General features: G+C 40.8%; 1 protein-coding gene across 2 annotated transcripts in view; it reads left to right on the top strand.

Annotated features, from left to right (window-relative positions):
- Positions 1–18,883, top strand: part of CACNA1E (calcium voltage-gated channel subunit alpha1 E) — a 405,658-nt gene that overhangs the window by 119,014 nt on the left and 267,761 nt on the right. For both annotated transcript variants that reach the window (XM_036756876.1, XM_036756878.1), the window contains exons 4-6: positions 9,745–9,848; positions 11,458–11,610; positions 13,051–13,232. In XM_036756876.1, the coding sequence (XP_036612771.1) occupies positions 9,745–9,848; positions 11,458–11,610; positions 13,051–13,232 (439 nt within the window). The remainder of the gene's footprint in view (positions 1–9,744; positions 9,849–11,457; positions 11,611–13,050; positions 13,233–18,883) is intronic.

Below are 18,883 nucleotides of genomic sequence, written 5' to 3' on the forward strand. Positions count from 1 at the left end.
TGCTTGACATAGGGTGTACAAAGATGTGCTCATGCCTCTCCTGCCCTCAAGGAGCATGTGATTAAATAGAAGGAGCATTTCTAATGCATATGAAACAGTTAGACAGCAACATTAGACAGGCTGTAATTAAGTGCTAACTCATGCTTTTCAGGCAAAGCTTGAAGAGAAGGGCGAGTCCAGTGTGGACTCAAGAGCTTTGTGGAGGCAGTGGGAGTTTAGATGAGGCTTGAAGGATGGATGAGATGTGGCGAGGCAAAGAGGAGGGTGAGAACAGCATAAGTAAGGGCTTATGGTGGTAGGGATGGGTATCATGATGGCATTGAGAATGGAGAGTGGTCTCCTAGGTGAATCAATCCCAGTGTTTTGAAGGAAAAGCTTGGTGACCAATTGGATCTGGGAGATGAAAAGAGAGGGGAGTCTAAATGAATACGGTGCTTTCTAACTACCCGTAGAAAACCTTTAAGTGATAACACTAATGCTAATAACTAGCATTTTGGTGGTACTTTAAGATTTGAAAAGTACGTTACAAATATTACCTCATCCAATCCTTACAACACCCCCAGGAGGGAGGCACTATTATTATCCCCCTTTTACACTGGAGGAAACTGAAGCAATTAGAAGTGTAGTGACTCGCCCAAAGTTACACAGCTTATAAGTGTCTAAGGTGGCATTTGAACTCAAGTCTTCCTAACTCCAGGTCTAACACTCGGTCTATTGCAACACCCAGTTGTATCTTTCATTCAATGAACAAATATTTAGTGGTAAGATCATCTATGACATTAATATAGTAGCTTGCAGAACACTGTGCTGGGGAGAAATAAAGTTTAGATAAAATATATGGTTCCTGTCTGAACACTGATAACTTCAGTATGATGGAGTGGAAAGGAAAGTTGGTTTGGTATCAGAAGATTTGAGTTATTGCACTGTCCTGTGTAACCCTGGGCAAATCATTTTACTACTCTATGCCTTGGTTTTCTTGTCGGTAAAATGATGGGAGTTGTACTAGATCATCTCTCCTTTCCTTCTGAAAATCTTGTGATCTTATCATACAAGTGGTATTACATGCAAATGTTGATATGACTCAGGGTCTTGAATTCTTATAAGAATTACATCTTACATAAAGATGGTGCTAATTCAAGTTTAATTTTGTCCCTCTCTCCTTCCACTCCCTTCCCCCCCCATACACAGTCCAGCCCAATAATTTGAGCTAGTTAAACACCCTAGCACCTTTTTCTTGTGCTAATTAGCTTTTTTCAACAAATGCTAATGAATAGCTCCACATGGCTTTATAGATGGCTGGGACAAACAAGTAATTTACAGAACCTAGAAACCAATCATTGGCCAATAGCAGAGAGGGCCTTACAATTTGTTCGGCTTGTCATGTGCTCCTGAAATTTAGTTCCTTAAAATGATTGAAGGATCCACTGCATCCCCAAAGATTCAGGCCGATGGACCAAATAACTTGAGAATTACTTTCATATGGACCTTCCCTTCTACTATCTCTGGTCAGTGCTATAAGTGGCTTTTAACCATGCTATTCCACAGAGAAGGCATGGAAGAACAATGCTCTGTGTTAACAAAGACTGAAGAAATGGATATCAGGTCTCCATTCATTGGCAAAAATCAAGCTGAATTCTCTAGATTATTGGTGTCAAATAGAAATGGGCCGCTAAATCATACAGCTACAAATTGACTAAGAAAACCACAAATTGGCATTGTCAATGTTCTACTGTGTTTTTATTTTGTCAAATGTCTCCCTGTAGCATTTTGATTTGGTTCCAGGTTACTGGGGAGGGTTTTGGCCACAATGCAGCCTGGGCCTCATGTTTAATACCTTCTGCCTAGGTGATGTTTCTTTCAATATTTTCATGTATCAGTGACTTCAGTTCACCAACCCACCATGGCATGTCCTTTATACCTTAATGGATAGTCTCTCTGAGTTTCTGTAACCAAAGCAATTGATTATCTTGATTAATGTTATTAATCAATCTAAAATGAATCTTTTAATATTATTTCTGGTGTTGAATCTCTGTTTTGGTTCTTAGCTAGTCTGGTGCTTGGATTGTGGACATACTCTATGTGTTTTGGGGATCATACCTTGGCAGGACCTTTCAGTGTCAGACCTTGTTTGGCATTAACATACCTTTGAGTCCCTTCCATGACAGCATGAGGCACTGGGATGGGACTTTAGTGAAAGACTATGCATGATATTGAGACTCTAGGGTTTTATATGAATTTCTCAACAATTTTCTTTAATCTTCAGCTGAACTTTGCCATAGAAAGGCACCATGATGTAGTGAATGGAGTTCTGGAGTTGGAATCAGAAAGACTTGGGTTTGAAACCTACCTCAGATACCTACTACCTGTGTGACTATGGGCAAGTCATTGAATTCCTCTGAGTCTCAGTTTCCTCATAGGTAAAATGGGGATAATAATGATACTTCCCCAGGGTTATTGTAAGGATAAATTGAGTTAATAGATGTAAAATACTTTACTAACTGTAAAATATTGCATTAATGTCAGTTATTATTTAGTGGAGTAGTGATCATAAGTAACAGGAATGTTAAGACCTTTGAAGAAGTAACTGTACTTCTCTTCCTTCCAATTCAATAGACCTTTTGACATGTAGAAATGAAAATATCTGACAAAGCTAGAAGCAGTATAGAAATACGTGCTATATTGCAAAGGTACTATAATTGTGGCAATTTTGTAGAAGACTTTATGACATGGGGCTATAATATGTACTAGCAAATTTAGTAATTCACCATCAGAAGGGTACCATTTTGAGTTCCTCAGTAGTAGGGATTGTATTATATTGAACCATCTACCCTCTTTTATCGGACTGGTGAAATGTTTTTTGTTTGATGGTATAATTGGTATACTTAGAGCAGAAGTGAAGTTCATACTCCAATGTAAGGATGAAACCTTTGCCGTCTGTTGCATGGTGCCCAACTAACTAAGCTTACCTGGGATGGCATTGCCTCGAACAGTGCTATCCTTCAGCACCAAGAGGAAATGGAATCTTGAGGCAGAGTTTCGAAATGAGGGTGTGCAGTGCATTGATCTCAGAGTCAGGAGACTTGGATTCTTCTGCTACGTAATGGTTGTGTGATTTTAGGTTTGTCACTAAATCTTACAGAGTTCTGCTCTGGAGAGCTGAGCAAATGAATAATATTGGAATTCCCACCAACAAATGTATTAAAAAAATAGCAAGCTCTGTGGAAGGCTGTTCCAACCATCTGCTAGCAGCTGCTGAAGGGGTATAAGACCCAACAACAACAACCAGCACACAGAAAGCTGCCAACACAGGTTCTTTTGATCAGCTTTACTAAGGAAAGCAATGTTAAGGGGTTAACAATCTTACTTTAATTCAGCATACAAATATTATTCACTTAGTTCAGGGGGAAAAGTCAGTACCCTGAACTTCAGAGCAAACACAAACAAATTACAAACATCAACAGACAGATCTTGTCTGATTCAAATCTCGATTCATAGTTACCAGGGTTTAACAAAGTCCAAACATCCGGGTTTACAAGTTGGAGGGCTCTTAGCTACAGCTGCCCAGAGTTTCCACATCAGCACTCCACCAAGAGTGAGAGCCCTTCGCATATAGCTCTGTTCTCTCTTTTTATGCACTCTTTAGCAGTCATCAAACATCATCTGAGTGACCAGAACTCAGGCTCCTACTATTGGTTCTGGTCTTAGCAACTCCCCTTTAAGGCCCACATAGGCTTAGCACCTAGTAGATAGGGGTTTGGGCCTGGGGTTTAGCACCTGATAAGACTCAATCAAAGATACCCAACTTAATTGATATTACAAAGTCCCTAGAAAGATTGAGGCAGCGTTATATGACAGAATGGCAAGATGGTATATTCTCCCACTCTGTAGGCAACTGGGTTGATACAGGCCCTGTGTTGTCTGTGGTTGAGTGTCATTCAGTCAGATTAAGCCAAAGGTTACAAGATAAAAACCAAGACTGTAGGTAATAGTCACATAGGGCCCCGATAAGAGATTCCCATTCTTTTCTTCTTACAACTCTCTCTCAAGGTTTCTTTGCTTTGATTTCTCTCCAACTTTCTTCCCTACCCTTTCTCTTCCATTTTATAATTTCATTTCTTGTTCCCCTATTTTTCCTTTCCTTCTTCATTCTCCCTCTCCTTTCTTCTCTCTCTTCTTGTCTCTCTCTTCTCTTTCTCTCCATGCTCTCTTCTCTCTTTCCTCCACTCCTCCTTTTCTCTTTTTCTTCTTTCTCTCTCCTATCTCTTCCTTTCTCCCTCTTCTCTCCTCTTTTCTTTCTATTTCCCATTTCTCATTCGTTTCTTCAATTTTCATCTTTATCTCTAGTTCTCTCTTTTCCATTCCTTTCCTTTCCTTTTTTTGTGACTCTCCTTTCAGCTCCCACCTTTTGAAATCTACCTTGTTAAATGCAGAGAGGGGAAGGAAATTTTCATTTACAGTAGCCCGGTTTTCCCCTCTTATGATGTGTAATAGTGTCTCCTGTCTGTGTATCCTAGGAAACAGAACTCTGGTTTCTTAAGGGGGCAGATGTGCACCCACTGTACATGTAAGGGCAAGGGAATGAGAGAAGAAAGAAGTGTTTTTTAATTGCACAGCACAAGAGAGACAGAGCAGAGTGCACTCTCTGGCCTGTAACTCTGTAATTAGATGAATTAGTGGAACAATGACCCAATTTTCCTTGGTTTCTGGATTACTCCACCTATCCCTGAGGTCTCTTTCTATTTTTCTCTTCCCCCACCCCTTCTCTTTTCCTACTTCAATTCCTTTTCTCATCCTGTATTCCATGAATAACTTTAGTACCTTTGTCTTTTTCCCTTGTCCATCCCTGCCCCCATTTGTACAACAATGAACTTTCTTCCTTTCTTCCTGATCTAAACCTATGATCCTATTATTCTCTCTATCTTTGGAAAGTACCATCTATTTAACGTCTGGAATCATAGAATCACCAACACCATTGCCACCATCACTTACGTTTCCTTATAATTTTCAAGTTTATGAAGTGTTTTCCTTACAGCAATCAGATGAGGTAGGTAGCACAGATACTATCCCCATTTTACAGTTGAGGAAGCTGGACCTCAGAGAAGTCATATGACTTGCCCAAGGTTCTGAAGTAGTGTCAGAGAGTTTGGAGTGTTAACTCCTTTCAAAAAAATACAGGAAAACTGGAGAAAGAGCACTTCCCTGGCACATTCTATATGGTAGAAGGATTTTTTCCTTGGCTTTATTTTCACCAATCAAATTCAAGGAACATTTATTTATTTAGCACCTATTACATACAAGATCCTAGAATTAAAACAATTCTAGCCCACAATGAGCTGACTGTTTTCTGGGGCAGAGATTCTTAACCTTAATACCTCTGAGTTCCCTAGATGGCCAAAAAGGTCCATGACCCAAAAGAGATTAAGTGATCCTGTATCCAAGAATCAGGCAGGGATGGGGGATATAAATTAATTCCTTAACCTGGCATTTAAGAAGTCTCACTCACATTAGCTCTAACTTAACCTCTTTACTTTAACCTTATTTCACATTTCTTCCATTTATTCATTCTGTCTTCCAACCAAACTGGGCTACTTGCTGTTCCCTAATGTTTTCTCTAGCCTCTGCACATTTATACGGGCCCATGTCCCATACCTTCCTCACATTAGCCATTTGAAAGTCTTCTTTTCCTTCAAAGTCCCATATAGGTGCCACTTTCTCCATGAATCTTTCCTTATGGTCCTATGATTTCCCCAGCTGAAAGTGAACTTTCTCACTTCTAATTTCCCTGAAACACTTTTCTTGGATCTCTCCTTTACTCTTATCATATTCTACCTTTTATCTCTCTTGTATACATATTGTTTTTTTCACTAGCAGACTGTAAACTTCCTGAGGACATAGAATATATTTTAAAAATGTATTTGTATACTCAGCATGAGCACAGTGAATTGTATGCATGAGGTGCTCAATAAGCATTTGTTGAATATTGAATGGTGAAATAACCAGCACTAAGTGAGAAAATGATGTTTGCCATGCAGATTGGCATCAATAGCTGATTAGTTCAGGTAGTTAGAGCACAGTATTAATGAGGCCAAGGTCGCAGGTTCAACCCCCATGTGGGCTAATTAACTTGGATCCATTCTGTGGCCATAGACTGAATTTCTAACCTTAGTCAGCCACCTTGCTGACATTGATTAGTGTTCATATGGGGTACTTGTTGAGACCATCTGTGTGGTTCAGACATCATGTAGTGAAACAATACCAGTCTGAGGATCAGGAAACCTGGGTTTTGGTTCTAGCTCTTCGGATTACATGGTGTGATTTGCTCCAGATGCTCCCTCTCCAACACCCCCCTCAGACTCTATGGCTCTGAAGTGATCTGCTTCTAATCAAGCTGAGAGAAATAATGCTGATGTGATCTACCAAAGTCTGAGAGAGACTGGAGCTGAACCGATATATTCAGGACTGGCCTAAAGTCAAATTGTGAACTAGGTTATGTTTTCTCTGGTGGTAACTCTCTTCCGATCTCCACTTCATGTCCTTTCAGTTCTATTCATTCACTCAACATTTATGATGTACCTCATCTAGGAAAAGCATTCTCCTAGGGGCTGGGAATGCAAAAAAGAAGACCCAGCATGTCTTATGGGGGCGATAGGATGTTCAATCAAATCACCCGGGTCAAAGATGGTATGTAGTCATGTATTAGGAGAGGTTCAAAAGGTTATCATAGTTCACTAACAAAATCTTCTGGTGTGGGGGTGAAGGGGAATCTAGAAAACCTTAGTGAAAGTCATACCCTATGAGCTGATCAGGGGTGGGTAGGGTTGGAGGAGTAAAGGAAAGGCAATGAGAATCCCAGAGAGAGGCAATAAATAGCACACTCAAAGTCTTAAAGGCAGGAAAGATGAGATTGTATTTGAAGGATGGAAGGTAGTGTGGTTTGGCTGGAATCTTTCCTCTTTCAGTGTGTTCCACCAAGCCTCATCTTTCTAAGACTTCCCTTCCCTCCATCTCCCATATGACAACACTCACTGAAGCTGGGACATACCCTATAGTTTGACATTTGCATCTCTTCTTTCTAAATTAAAACTTATTTTTCTTTTGTGTGTGTGTGTGTGTGTGTGTGTGTGTGTGTGTGTGTGTGTGTGTTGTTTCACTACCGAGCTAATAGCTATGCTGTTAATGGATGATAATAGGTTAACGTATTACATTTCCTAGATAACACATTTTAACAGGGGCTTAAACCCTGTATCTTAAACCAAAGGAGTAAATGATGTATGGCTTTCCAGTAAGAGATGGAGGAAGAAACCTTTCTTGGCATCTCCTAAGTGAAATTACATACTACATCTGCTTACATACAAAGTCAACCCTAAACTGCATTATATGATTGGGTGGGCCCCGAATGCAGTAGAAAATAGGTGGCTCAGTTATTGGCTCAATGGCTTTGTGGGAATCAAACCTGGTGGACTAGGTCTAGGCAAGTGAGAAAAGAAGGGTAATAATAAATAGGGTATACTAATAGAGAGGGTATAAAGTGAGGAAAGAAGAGTAAGAAGGTTGAAAAAGTAGAAAATGAATATGAAAGAAGAAGGGAAAGTTTTCATAGATAGTAATGTGGAAAAGAAGAAACAAAAAATGAGTATAACAAATTAGTGTTAGTGAGGATTTAGGTTAAAGAGAAATAAAAACAGATCATATTGGGCCACATCAGTTATTAAACAAATTCGACTATTCAGAGTGTTACGTGTAAAACAGAAAGGAAGATCTCTGAGCAATCAAAATTACTCTCATACACACTTCATGGCTAAAGCCTACCAACTCATAAGGGAACCCAGCAGATCTTTTATTCAGAATCCATTCCCTCTTACTTTACGTATAGTTCTAACAAGAATTGCTATTTCATGTCCAAGGCTAAATAAAATCACAAGAGCAAAAGTTAGGGGGTAGAAGAGGTATTACGCAAGAAGGCATATATTTCATCCTAAAGCATTTGGAAATGACATCTGACCATCTGAAATCAAGTGGAGAGATAGAAAAAAAGACAGAAGAAGGACATCAGAACACAAAAGTCGTGGTAGATTGAGGCTATTCGGTGTTGTCACCTACTCCTATATATTTTACTAGTCCCTGAGGACTTTACTAAAATATAGTATAATAACGTTTGCTCATAAACACGACTCTAGGTTATCAGGAAAATAAATCATATTGACTTTATGCTATTTAAGAAGGCATGGAAGTATGTAATATCCACGTCAGAAAGAGCTTCATAAAAATGATTAAATTTTAAAAATGACAATGTTTGAAGAGAAAAACCCTCAATCTATCCAGGAGACTCATTCCCAAGAGTTCTGGATAGTTGAAGTTTCACCGTATGCTCAGAGAGTAAGATGAAATGGAGAAAGAAAAGAAGACCAAAAATAAGTGGATTTTTCAAAATTTGGCTGAAAATAATTATAACATTTGCATATTTGACAACATATAATAATAACATCTTGCATTTGCAGAGCATTTCATAGTTTATAAATTTTTTTTTCACATACAATACTTTGTGTGGTTTCATAGAGCAAAAGTGTGGAATAATGAGAAGAGCCTTGGGCTGTGTAGGAGTCAGGAAACTTGGGTTCTAGCCTTCTCTTGGTCATTCATCAACTGTTAAACCTTAACCACATCACTTGTCTTCTCTGAAACCCAACCACAAAAAAGGGAGTGGAAGAAGATGATCTCTGAGGTTCTTCCAAGCTCTCACACTCTGGTTCTCTGATATTTACAAAAGCTCTATGAGCTACCCAGGGCAGGTATCTCCACTCCAGGCTAAAAGTGGTTAAATGATTTGTCCTAAGTCACAGCTAATTAGTACGCAATCTAAGTCTGACTCCTAGACTAATGTTATGGATATCATGAATATGTACATCTCTTTGCTTCTCCAAAGGTCTTACATGCTAATATGATTCTGGAAAATAAAGGGTGAATTTGGTAATCTTCTCAATAAAAGTAACTACAAAATTTGGAGCATTCAATCTAATAAGATTATTAATGGTTTGTGTGTTGCTGGGCAGAGATACCATTGCAGAGGGTGGGTGGGAAGGGGTGTTGTTAAAGATGAAAAAAGCAGAAACATGAACAGTGTGATATCCTCAAATTTGCACATCAGCTTTGTGAAATGACTAAAAAATCAGACATACAAGCAGAAGGACTTTAACAAACAATGTAAACATCGGTGCAAGGATTTTGTGATGGAAATCTTAAGTCTAAAGGCATTGTATCACTCTTGTGGTTATCCCAGAAAGCTCAGAAAGGCTTCCTGAAGGAGACAGGAACCGGAGGAGAACTTTGAATGATAGACGTGGGGATCTTTGCATCTCAGGCAATGAGGATTATTTCATGCAAAAAAAAAAATCTAGATCCTAGGGAAAGGGATGGAGGCTAAAATGGGGAAATGATGGAGTGGGAAGTCTGATCAAGTATCCCAGATGGCCACTCTGCCCGTGCTTGGGAATTATAATCCTCCAGCGTCAATGTAATCCCAATAACCTTGCTTCCTTTTCCTTCCTTGCAAAGTGAAACCCAGGTGGCTAATTTTAGCTCCACAGAGAATTGTTGGTGATTCACTAAAGCTAAGGTGCAACCACTTACAGCTGGTATGAGGGTGGAGACTGGTCTAACCTCAGACTGGCTTCCCCCATTCATAATATAGAGGGATAATGACCTGACTCTGATAATGTCTGCTTTCTTTTTTCCTCCTGTCTACAGCATCTTGGCCACAGCTGGGACCCACTTCAATACTCATGTTGACCTGAGGACCCTCCGGGCTGTGCGAGTACTGAGGCCACTGAAACTTGTTTCAGGCATTCCCAGTGAGTGCTTGGCTTTTTTTTCTGACATGTGTGAAGAGTGTTAATGACTGTGTCACCCTAGGCATGCATTTAGTATAGGGTATAGGTCTGAAGGAAATCAGGCTGGTCTTGAATGAAATAAGGCTGTGAATAACAACAATTGTTAATATAAACAGAAGGTAGGGCTTCAAAGGATTATTCCTTTTTTTTCAGGCTACAGATACTTGAACTCCCCCTTCCCCAAATCATGTCTAAAAAGTTAGATTAAACTTAGATTTTTATATGTTACAAGAAGGCACATGAAAGCATCATAATCATTTTGGTTATGATGATAATATAATGATTTTTTTAAAAAAATCATTTCTTTTTTTACTGCTTTCTTAAAGGGCCTATCTATGTAGGCGTTTTTCCATTTCAAATCCCAATATACATATTAGTGTATCCTTCCAGCAGATGGCAAAACCAATGTCTAGGTCTAGCAAACATTTAAAAAAATTAATTGATATTTTCAGTCATCATATAACCTATATTTCCCCTTGTGATAGTCTCTCTACCCTCTTCCAGAGAGTTACCCCTTTTAACAAACAATTGGTTGGGTTGGTTTTTTTTAAGATGAAGAAGAGCAGCAAACTAATCAATTCATAAAAAAGATCTGCTCTTATCTACAGAGTCCTGTATTTGTGGAACCTAACTTGCGCAAAGAAATGGTGGGGATTGGCATCTCACAGCTCTTCTTTGGGGCCAGCCTTGTTCTCCATAGCTTTGCAAATTCAGTTTTGATATTTGTGGTTGTTCTGCTTTTCACTGACACTACTTTGGTCACAATCAATGTTATTTTCTTGGCTCTGCTTATATCCCTTAGAAATCAATTCACGTGAGTTTTTCCATTCTCCTCTGTATTTGTGATGCTTGTTATTGTCTTTAGCACAACAATATTCCATTACATTTATGTCACATTCTTTGTTTAGCCATTTGCTCCAACTGGTGGGTTCCTACTTTGTTTACTGTTCTTTGGTACCATAAAAAATGCTAACATGAATGTTTTGGTATATATGGAGCTTTGACATTTTTCATTTATCTCCGTGGGTATATACCTAAAAGTGGAATCTCTGGGTTAAAGGGTATAAACATTTTAGTCACTCTGTTTGCTAATTGTCTGGCAAATACTTTCATCTCTCTGCAAAATCAGCTGTGTTCCACCCAACACTGACCAATACCGCCTACTCTCCTCCTTAGCCACTTTTACAGCCAGCCATCAGTTTTATTAAGCAAAGTTTTCTCAGAATAAACATAACTAGAGTTTCTGCAAACCAAACTTTAAAAGAAGCAATTTTTTTTCAATTTATCATTAAGGCTCAATGCTCTATTTTTTTTTTACATTGTGAGTACATTGTAGTGGTTTATTATTAACGATAGAAACTCAGATGCTCAATTGGAAGGATATAGGTGTTTAATAATACTTGTTGAATTCAGTTGAGTTGTATCATATCTATGTCATCAGGGAATGGTAGATAAAGGGAACAGATTCAGCTTTGTGGGGTGGTGTGGGGGTGGAATCCCTTTACTTGGCCTATCTGCTGCTGCATCCAATCTAATAGATGCAAGCATATCATGCTCTGCTTCTTTCCAGGTCTGCAAATAGTATTGAAGTCCATCATGAAGGCGATGGTGCCTCTCCTACAGATTGGGCTTCTTCTGTTCTTTGCCATCCTGATGTTCGCCATCATTGGCCTGGAGTTTTATAGCGGGAAACTTCACAGGGCCTGCTTTATGAACAATTCAGGTAGGATCACCAGGTGGTGCTTAAGGTATTGTCCCACCCGTCTGAGTCCCAGATACTTGTGGTGTGTGGATGTTCCCCTTTCGTTCCATTCATTCAAACATGGACAACAATTAATCAAAGAGAAATGTCATTTGTAAGTAATACGTTACCTTTGTCTGGGCTTGAGTTAGCTCATCGGTCATAGGAGAATTTCAAAGTCTCTTCCAGCTCTAACAAATATTACGATTCATCCAGCATCGTGGCATCCACCGCTTTTATGAGCACAAAGACGAGAGTAGCTCACATTTCTCTCATCCTTTAAGGTTTATAAAGAGCTTCCTCAAAACAACCCTGTGAGGAAAACCTTTCAAGAAGTAATATCCACATTTTACAGATGGTGAAACCACAATTCAACATGGTTAAGTGGGTTTCTTGAAATTACATGGCTACTACCACCAGCACAACTACTACTACTACCACCACCACTACCACTACTACCACCGCCACCACCACCCCCACTAGCACCACCACCACCACCACCACTACTACTACTACTATTACTACCACCACCATCACCACCACCACCACCACCACCAACACCACCACTACTACTACTACTATTACTACCACCACGATCACCACCACCACCACCACCACCACCAACACTACTACTACTGCTGCTGCTACTATTGATAGCTAGCATTGATACTGCTCATACTTATGTGCCAGGCACTATGCTAAGAGCTTAAACTGATTATTTTATCTGATATATATCTATGTCTATACCTGCTTATCTGATCTTTACACAAATGCTATTATTATACCTATTTTACAGATCGGGAAACTGAGGCAGGAAGGGGTTAAGCAGGATTTGAACTCAGGTCTTCCTGCTTCCAATCCCAGTGCTCTATCCATTACGTTACCTAGCTGCCTTAAGAATCAGTCTCAGAGCTTGGACTTAAACCCAAGTCTTCTGATTCCAAGACTGGTCCTTTCTTTTCCCATTATATCACATTGCCTATAAGGTCTACCTAGAAGTCACAAGGAAGATAATCAATAATGCTGAACAGTCCTCTTCCTCCTGCTCGTCTTCATTCTTGTTATTCAAATCCGAGGGCATAGTTTCCCAGAAAGCTTTGGAGCCAATGATAGAAAAAGCAATTCGCACACAGTTAAAGGGGACTGTGAGGGCAGGCTCTCCAGAAAGGTGGCTTCCAGAAGAAAATGCAAAATAGGAAGGTATGATCACCTGGCCAGGGATACAGGTGAGGTAGAGAGGCCAGAGAGAAGGAGAGGCTTGCAGTGGTTGGGGAGGGGGCGGGGTGGAGAAAACGAAGAAAGGCTAACCTCTTTTTTTTCACCAGAGAACTTACTGTCCCCCCATTCCTTATCGTTTTGTGGGTTCACTTTTCAGCTTGCGCTCACACGCCCATGGTTTCTTCTCTTTCTTTGTGTCTGCAGGTGTGCTGGAAGGGTTTGACCCTCCCCACCCATGTGGGGTGCAGGGCTGCCCAGAGGGTTATGAGTGCAAGGACTGGATCGGCCCCAATGATGGGATTACTCAGTTTGACAACATTCTCTTTGCTGTGCTGACCGTCTTCCAGTGTATAACCATGGAAGGATGGACCACCGTGCTGTACAATGTGAGTGAATGGCTTTAAGTCTGAAGAGGAAGGGAAAGATTGGGGATGAGGTTATTATGGGTCAAGAGATCTGGGGAGAGGAGGGAGAGGGGCGGCATGAGTGTGTTAGTAAAACCTGAGTAGCAGCTCTGGTATGAGCACACTTTTCTTTAATAATTCTTTAATAATTTAGTAATTCTTTAATAGCTCATTAGATAGGAGATCTTCTATTAAGGAATGGAACGGAAAAAAGCATTCATTAGATCCTTAGTATGTACTAAGCATTGCATTGAGTCTTGAGAATATAAATAGAAAATGCAGACAGTCCCTGCTCTCATATTTTAATTGGGGGAGATAAAGCATAGAACAATTCAACTGCTGGGCACATAAGCTGAAATGGTCCTTGGGGTGTGGTTGTAGGACAGATGACAAGGCCTGGTGATCCGCCGTATTACTGGAATGATTGTAGTTGGTGACTCCCTGTTCATTGAAACAAGGGAACTGATCCCGTATGCCCTGCAGTCAGGGGTGTGGAGGGACCCAGGCCCACAACTCTTGAGATCCTGGCGTGATCTGAGTAGGAGGTGGGCTTTGGGATCTGAGCACTGGGGAAGGGCTCCCTGCTCGGAAGCAGGGCATCAAAGACGGCTTTAGTCAAACCAACCCAGCAAGAATTTATCGAGCCCTATTATGCACTCGGCATAAAAGCATGAAGTGACAGCATGACATGGGTAAGAGTCCTGGGCTTGGAATCAGGAGGACTGGGGACAAAACACATCTCTGACACTTACCAGATGAGGGACTCAGGGCTATTTAACTCTCATGTGTCTCAGGGAGTATAATACAGAAAAAAAAATCCCCACTGGATTTGAAATATAAGGACCGGAGTTTAAATCCTACCTTTGTCATTAATTACTTGTGCACACTATTATTGAAATAATGATAATTAGCATTTATTAGCCCTTTGTGGTTTGCAAACTATTTAACTCTTCCTCTTCTTGTTGCTGAGTCATTTCAGTCATACCCAACTCTCCGTAATCCCATGTGGGGTTTTCTTGGCAAAGATACTGGAGTGGTTTGCCATTTCCTGCTCTAGTTCATTTTTCTGATGAGGAAACCGAGGTAAGCAAGATTAAATAACTTGCCCAGGGTTATACAGCTAGGAAGTATCTGAGGCCAGATTTGAACTCAGTTCCTCCTGACTCCAGGGCTGGCCTTCTGTTTACTAAATTTAACTCTTATGTGTCTCTATTTCATTATAAAATGAAGAGGTTCAATTAGTTGTCCTCTAAGGCCCCTTTCAGTTCTAAATTCTATTCTAAATCATTCTATGATTTCCGTTCTAAGTCTTAGGTTGCAATTTGCTTTTGTGGAGGGGATTCTTACATCTGGGAGTTCTATAGTTAGATCACAGACCTTTTACATGTGTGATCAGCACTGTATTTAGGCTCTGTAAGCGATAGAAAATAAACATGAGAGTGTCTTTCTGTAAGTAGTTTCCTGTCTAGTTGGGGAGAAAAGATACATAGATAAATGAAGCACTAGAGATGATGCCACAAACCAACATCACTAGAGGTGGAGGTTGTAAAGAGGCTTCTGCAGGAGATAAGAGGTTATCCTAGTTGACCTTTAAAAGTCTCTTTTAATTCAGAGATTCTATGATTTCTAATTATATCAAGTGCTATACTCCTAGGTATGGACTTGAATAGGCTAAAATGAGTAGTGCCTGGTCTGATCCATGCAGACCTGGCCTTGGAGATGGGATGAATTGTCCAGGCCCGCACTCTGGGGCAAGGCTGCTTGGGGACCAGCCATCTATCTGGGAGGAAGCCCAGGGTTGAAAGCTCTGGCTTGCTGTAGCTAAAAATGACCATAACCCAGTATGCTGGGTAAGGCAGATGCCCATTTGCATTTAAATCCAGACCTCATTTACACACATGCCTTCAGGCTGCTTGTTGTCCCCTTTGAGATTTCACTTTACCTTCATATAAAATTATAAGAAGGAGAAGCTCCAGCAGGACAGTGTCCTGAATATATTCTGTGGCTTGGGGTCAAAGTGTTGGCCTGGACGTTCCTGCTCCTCAGGTGAGGCTGGGGATGCGCCAGAACCAGCTTGACCTGGCTCACAAGCTGATTGTTAAATTTTCAGTGTAAGGATTTAGAGGTTGGAAATAAGCCAACACTACAAATCAGAGCCTGATTTTTTGTTTTGTTGATTGTTCAGATGTAATAAAGTAATGGAGAAAATATTCATAATGGAAATTAACCTGAAAGTGTGTCCTGAGCATTTTTTTAAGTCAGTTGTTAAACATTTATCAGCAAACCACTAGGCCTATGAAAAGGTTGGGATCAGACCTGATTTCAATGTTATCTCACAGTGTGCGAAACTCTGCTCTACCATCTTGGATCAACATCTACTCTGCAACTTATTGTCATAAGCAGTCCTTGGGGACTTAGAGGTGAATTGATTTATTCAGGGTCACACAGCAAATGTGTGCTAGGGGTGAGACTCTAGCCTTGTTTTTCCTGTCTCCAAGATTCTCATTCTCTCTCTCTCTCTCTCTCTCTCTCTCTCTCTCTCTCTCTCTCTCTCTCTCTCTCTCTCTTTCTCTCTCTCTCTCTCTCTGTATCTCTATCTCTATCTCTGTCTCTCTCTTTCTACTTTGCCACTGCTTACAATCATTAAAATAATTGGATCACAGATTAAGAGTTGAAAGAGCCTGTAACAATCATCTTAATCTAGCTTGCTCATTTATACATAAGGAAAGTCAAGCCCAAAGATGATAACCCTAAGGTCACTATACTGGAAACCACCTGATGGAAGGAATCGTGTTTTATGTGTCTGTGCGTTCTTAGTGTCTTTTCTGAAATTGGTGATGAATAAAAGCTGTAGGTGATAAATAAATGCATTCTTGGTCCTAGTTCCTAAGTCTGAACATATGTACCCTCCATGGAAGAGCCACACATCCCTAGGAAGGAAGACACCTTGGAAAAGTAGGTGAGGAAAGACCAAGGAAGTGTCTTGCCCAGCCCATGCAGGAAAACCATGTAGACACATGAGGGGGCTTCCTGAGGTGTGAGGAAAGGAAGGCAAAGGTGAAGAATCACATTGTCACAGTTCGTTTGATACATGAAGGATATTTCAAGCAGGTCCCGTTGGCCACATGCTTCTGGAAATTAGAGTACAAGACCCTTGGCGGTTGGTGCTGTTTATTGTGATCTGTGAGTGATATGTTTCAATTACACATAGAGGCCGATCCAAGTGATGTGATAAATATGTTAGGCAGTCAGCTTGACAGACGGGAAGTATTGCATTTGGAGATATTGGTATGAGCCTGTATAGCTATTAGCCCAGGTGGTTCTGGGGAAGCAGAGACGCTTCTGATGCATTCCTTTCCTTTCCTGTATCCTGATGCTCCATTCTTCCTGACTTATCTCCACCCTTATCTGTCTATGGCTACCTCCACGCGTCTCTTCAGTGGCAGTGATCCATTGGGCTGATGTAGAGACAAGACTCTCTGTCCCCTTTCACATTCCTGCCACACCACGGTTGGTGTCTGGACTAACGTGAACTTGGCCAGTGTCAAGGGAGGTGTAGCTTCCATGAATGAGAAGGCAGCCCCTCTGTACTCTGCTCTGGTCAGACTGACTCTCAAATACTGTGTTGAATTCTAGGTGATACAGTTTGGGGCATTGATAAGCTGGAGATTTCAGAGGAAGAGAACCAGGATGAGGTCTAGGAGGACCTTGAGCCTATGACACATGGGGATTGGTTGAAGGCACTCAGGATATTTATCTTGAGAAGAGAAGACACAGGGGCACCATTTGAACTATGTTCAAATCTTTGAAAGGCTTTGTATATGTATATATACAATGTGTATATGTGTACATATATACATATAAATTATCATGTGGAAGAGGGATTACTCTTGCTCTGTTTGGCCCCAGGCGGCAAAACCAGGAATGGTGGATGGAAGTTGCAAAGAGGCACATTTAAGCTTGCTAAAAGGAGACGCTTCCTAGCAATTAGACCTGCCCCAAAGTGCAATAGGCTTCTTCAGGAAATAGTGGATCTTCCCTTCATGGTTTTTCTTTTTGATAACAAGAACAATGATAGTAATAGTAAGCATTTATATAGCACCTACTATGTGCTAGACACTGCTAAGCGCTTCACAAATATCTCATCTGATTTTCAAGCAGAGGCTAGGTAATTGGCGGTAGGGTAATGATTTTTTTAATAGGAATTGTTTTGACTAGATGGCTGCTGAAATACCTCTCAATGTTAAAATTCTGTAATTCTACAATTTGGGACTAGGGAAGAAAGCAGGACAAATAAGTGTGTCTCTTTATATTGCCCCCTGCCCAATGCAGCTTTGATCGAAACATGTTGGCATCCACCTTGACTGAAGGCATTGCTCAAGCCTTTGGACCACTCTATGCTCTTCCTCTCTTCCCCCTTTGCTTTTTGGGGACCTGAGGAAGGAGGTTTGGAGTTCCTAGAGGAAAGGAGCAGAGCTATTCATTTTTTTCTTCCTAGAATTCTGTGCTTCTCTTGAAGCTGTCTGTCTCTTCTGAAATCCTTCTCAACTATCTCTCTAGGCTAATTATAGACCAGATTAATTCATTCTTGAGGCCTGAATGTTAGAAGAATTGAGGTTTTTCTTGGAGGTGTATGTAGGATGGATGTCAGAGTAGACCACTGACCTTTCAGAGTCTCATGAGATTGTTCCCTTTAATCCTGTTATTGGCATGCCTTTTCCCCAATGAGAGGAGATGAAGAGAAGAGATAGATATAAAAATTAAAAGGACAGTGGAATCGTGATGACAAAGAGCAGGATGTAGGTTAGTCTTTGGTGATCAGGCGTTTTGCAAGGGTGGCAACTACCAGTGGAATCAATCCAAAGAGGAGATTACCACAAAATTGAGGGCTTTGGTATAGAAACTTCTATGATGTTAATGACAGAATGATGTAGAGGAAAGAGAAGTAGATTTGGATTCAGGAAACCTGAGTTTGAAACTACCTTCCAACGCTTATTCCATATGGGAGCATAGGTAAGTCACTTAACCTCTATGAACCTTAGCTTCCTCATCACTAAATGAGGGATACTTACACTTGAATTACCTAGTTAACTAGGTTGGTGTAAGGAAAGGATTTGTAAAGGCCCATCATCCCCTAAAGGACATGCTCCCCTCCCTATTCCATATGAGAAAATGAAGACCAGAGAGGGTAAGGGACTGAGCCATGATCTCACAATGACTCACTATTCCAGCTAGGACTGGACCATGGGTCTCTTAATTCCCAGAAAAAGGTGCCACTCTGTGAAAGTTCTTATTCTAAATCCAGTCCAATCTTCCCTTCCCTTCCCTTCCCTTCCCTTCCCTTCCCTTCCCTTCCCTTCCCTTCCCTTCCCTTCCCTTCCCTTCCCTCCCCTCCCCTTCCCTTCCCTTCCCTTCCCTTCCCTTCCCTTCCCTTCCCTTCCCTTCCCTTCCCTTCCCTTCCCTTCCCTTCCCTTCCCTTCCCTCCCCTTCCCTTCCCTTCCCTTCCCTCCCCTTCCCTTTCCTCCCCTTCCCTTCCCTCCTCCCTCTCTCCCTCCCTCCTTCTCTTCCTTCCTTCTTTCCTCCTTCCTTCCCTTCTTAATTATATTTTAAAAACTGTTAACTTAATCATTAAC

Source organism: Trichosurus vulpecula, chromosome 4, assembly GCF_011100635.1.
Source record: "Trichosurus vulpecula isolate mTriVul1 chromosome 4, mTriVul1.pri, whole genome shotgun sequence".
In the NCBI taxonomy this organism is placed as follows: Eukaryota; Metazoa; Chordata; class Mammalia; order Diprotodontia; family Phalangeridae; genus Trichosurus; species Trichosurus vulpecula.